General features: G+C 37.8%; 1 protein-coding gene across 1 annotated transcript; it reads right to left on the bottom strand.

Moving 5' to 3' along the window:
• Positions 1–1,913: 1,913 nt before the first annotated feature.
• LOC110894882 (berberine bridge enzyme-like 8) lies at positions 1,914–3,606 on the bottom strand. The gene has a single exon (XM_022142130.2). It carries the CDS (start codon positions 3,591–3,593, stop codon positions 1,992–1,994), a length of 1,602 nt encoding a protein of 533 aa, XP_021997822.1. The 5' UTR covers positions 3,594–3,606; the 3' UTR covers positions 1,914–1,991.
• Between the last annotated feature and the right edge of the window lie 293 nt (positions 3,607–3,899).

Raw genomic sequence — 3,899 nt, 5'->3', positions numbered from 1 at the left:
TGTCATTTGTGTTCTTCATTATGATATAAGTGATGGTATGTTAGATTACCACTAAATAGTATGTCATTTGCGTTCTTGAGTATTAATACTCGAGAATCCACTTTAATATGTTGTGAAGACAAACTAACATGGCAACACCCATGATTAATAGCATGAAATACTCACAAAATTTTGTTCATGTTGCATCAAGGCTTAGTCTAAGATAGGAATGGTGTTATCTAGAGGGCAAGCTCTAAGAAGACAGAATTAGAATGTCATATCTGTGATGTTTAGCTATGATTGACCGAATTCCAAGACCAAACCAAATTCTCGTTGTAAAAAGATATGTGTGGTGTGTTTTATGAAATGTTTTGATAGTGTATTATTATAATATATTTTTCTAGAGCTAAGATATTGTATTACTAATATTGTTTTATTTTTAGTTAACCTAATGGGGAACACTAAAAAAGTGAGAAACCGGGGAACAATGTATGTTAAAACGTCAACTTAACATTTTAAAAATCAAATTTAATATATATTTTTCAGAGCTTTTGCATATAAATACATGTAAAAGCCTTTTTAAATAAAATATTCAAACATTAAGAAATTAAAAAAATCTTAAAAAACAACAATAAAAAGGTAAGAAAGAATTTACAAAAAATGATTTTTAGGGTTATTGGATTTATTAATCCTAACTTTCACCCATTTGCCGACATTAATTTCAACTTAAATATTCCCTGACAATCCCAATCAACAATCACCACCATTAGCCGCCACCACCACCATTAGCTGATTGTGGTGGTGGTGGCGGCTGATGGTGGTGGTGGTGGCAGCTAATGGTGGTGGTGAAAGTTAGGATTAACAAATTCAATAACTATGTTTATGCCACTAAGTAGTCACATCAGCCAATAACTAGGTTTCTGTCACTTTAACAAAAAAACTAACAGGGCTATAACCCCGTTAGAAAAGGATAAATGAGAACCAAATTCTTACAAGTTGAAATTGTCAGAGTGAGTTTTTTAAGTTAGGATTAATACCGGCCAATGAGTAAAAATTATGATTATTAAAATCCAATAACCTTTTTTTTTATTGGAATAGGTCCTACACATTCTAAATTGAATTTTTATCGTTTTGAAAAAAATAATTTTTAGTCTTTGAATTGAATTTTTAAAATATATTTAACGTGTTAAATAAACTTTTTCATAGTTCTCACTCCTTTATTGTTTCCCATTAAACCTCACAACAGTCAATTAATTGTATGGGGTGTTTAATGAAAATGTTTTCAAGGGATTACATAGTCCGTCAACAAAATTGCTCAAGGTTTGTCTAATCCAATTTTGTTTGATTTCGAAAAAAATATGTTATTTTTCTTTATTAATAAGAAATAAACATTCAAATAATGCAGCATTTATTTCAAACTTACATCACCAAACACCCATTCTTGCTAATGTTAGGGGATACGGTGTGGCATCTTTGGGTGTCGGTAAACTTGGTTTACCGAAATGGCAAACCATTGCCAACCATATTTTGCCGATGAGAGTTGGTTTCATGCGGTGAAGCTTTACCGAAGCGGGAAAGGAGAAAGGAAAGAGAGAGGGGGGTATGGGGTGGGGTCCATTCCAATCTCAACCAATCAAACCTTTTTTCTTTTTTTTTTAAAAATAGTTTACCACTTCACCAAGTGTTTAAACCATTGCCAACATTTTTCACCAAAGTTTAAACACTTTTGCCTAATTGACATGGCGCGCTCTCATTAGTCGGTTTTTTGGTTTGCCACTTTAAAGTGTTTAACCACTCCTTATACCCTTATCGCTTTCAATCTCGCACGTTTTCTGGAAACCCAGGTTAAACCTATAGTTCGTACGTAATCAGTATTTTACACATTTTCGTGTTTTACGTACTTTTAGAATTTTAACTAAAAGATGTACGTACAATATATATGAAATTTCCCCATTCCCTTATTTATACTATTAGTTTCATCATACATCATATAAATACAGTGCTTATTTATATTACATGTCATCTGAGGATTGGAAAGCTGGGATGCCTTGCTCATTGCTAAAGAAATTATTGGGATCAACCATGGTCTTCACCATTACAAGCCTATTATAATTAACCTCTTTGAAATACCTGATCCCATAAACCATACCTTCTTCATAACTGTATTTCCCATGATGGTTCACACCATTGTCCAAGTCCCTATAATTGTAAAATGCTTCTCTAGGGTTATCGGACACGTATGGTGTCATATGCTCATGCATCTTCCTTGCAAACTCCAAGTTTTTTTTCGCGGCTTCCGTCCCAAGCTCGTTCCAGTATGTTTCATACTCAATCATTGCAAGATTGCCTGCTCGATGCGGGAATGGTTTTGCAAACTCTGAGATCTCCTCCATTCGTCCACCGAACGGACTGAAGGTGATCATCTGGTTTGGGAGTTCCTTCATTTTCTTGAATATGAATTTTAAACCTTTTTTCGAAATAGGGTTTTTTAAGTAGTCTGATTTGATCTTGAATGGTCTATCTCGTCCAGGTTGTTGCGTTCGAGAAAGTAGAGTCTCGATGGGTGTTCCAACTGGGAACCCTGCATAAACCAACGCAGACTCGACCCAACTCATTTCAACAAGTTCTGAATCCTGTAACCCTAGTTCTGGGAAACTATCGTCCATAAGACTCAAGAGCCTTGTGGAGTTTCCCAGAAATAGGCTTGGGAATGAAGCATGAACATGCTTTATTCCCTTTCTGTCTGTCGAGACATCAAAACTCATTCGGATGAATAGATCTTTGTCTAATCTATGAGCAACATGAAACCATTTTTCGGCAATCTTTATGATTTTTCTTTCTACCGTTCTTTTGGAATTGAAAAAAGTAACTTGAGGGGGGACACTAACCAATTTAAATTTAAATGCAAGAACAACACCAAAACTTGCACCTCCACCACCAGTAATAGCCCAAAACAAATCTTCCCCCATTGACTCTCGATCCAAAACCGCGCCATTCACATCAACTAACAGCGCATCGACTATGCAATCGGCAGTTAGACCGTACTTTCGAAGCATGTTTCCATAACCAGCCCCACTGCAATGTCCACCAACCCCAACCGTAGGGCAAACTCCACCAGGGAGACCATGGATGTTGCTTTTCTCAGCAATTCCATAGTAAACTTCACCAAGAGTGGCTCCGGTTTGGACCCATACGGTTTCTTGTTCGATGTTAACATCGACTGAGCGTAAATTAAACAAGTCCAGGATGAAGAACGGGGTGTTGGAGTAGGAAAGGTAAGAAAGGCCCTCGTAGTCATGGCCACCGCTTCGGGTTCGCATTTGCAGTCCGTGTAGTTGGGCGCAGATGACCGCGGCTTGGATGTGTGAGACGTGCAACGGAGTGATGATCAAGGAGGGTTTGGTTCTGGTGGAGTTGTAGAAAACAGGGTTTCGGATGTATGCATGGAAAACGGAAGAGAATGAAGAGTTGTCTGGAGTGTAGATGGTTCCATTGATGGGAAAAGTTGGTTCTGAAAAGCTGTTTAGGCAATCAATGAAGGTGTTTGTTATATTATTTGCAGAAGATTTGATAGAGATGAAGAGAAGGAAGAGGGATAAAATGGGGACTGCCATGTTTAGATAAACTGAGTGTGGATCGTGGGGATGTTAATTGTAATATATTTATAAGCACTAGGACAAGTTGCAAGGGTTTGTAACAACATAGTGTTTGGAGAGGGTAGTCTTCAAAGGATGCTCTGTCACGTAGGCGTCTATGTAAGCGAGTATGAGGATGAGCCTAAATATATATATATATATATGTGTGTGTGTGTGTGTAAAGAAGGAGAGAGAGAGAGAGAGGGGGGGAGAGGCACAGCAAGATCAGCGAGCAGGTGACGTTGAGGACGGGAACGGCCCTAGGGGACGGTGTGCCGGGGCGTC

Source organism: Helianthus annuus, chromosome 12, assembly GCF_002127325.2.
Source record: "Helianthus annuus cultivar XRQ/B chromosome 12, HanXRQr2.0-SUNRISE, whole genome shotgun sequence".
Taxonomy (NCBI): Eukaryota; Viridiplantae; Streptophyta; class Magnoliopsida; order Asterales; family Asteraceae; genus Helianthus; species Helianthus annuus.
Note: the sequence above shows the minus strand (reverse complement) of the source record. Positions and strands in the feature narration are given on the sequence as shown.

Coding starts and splice junctions, on each gene's coding strand:
- LOC110894882 (XM_022142130.2), bottom strand. CDS start 3,593: ATGGCAGTCCCCATTTTATCCCTCTTCCTTCTCTTCATCTCTATCAAA.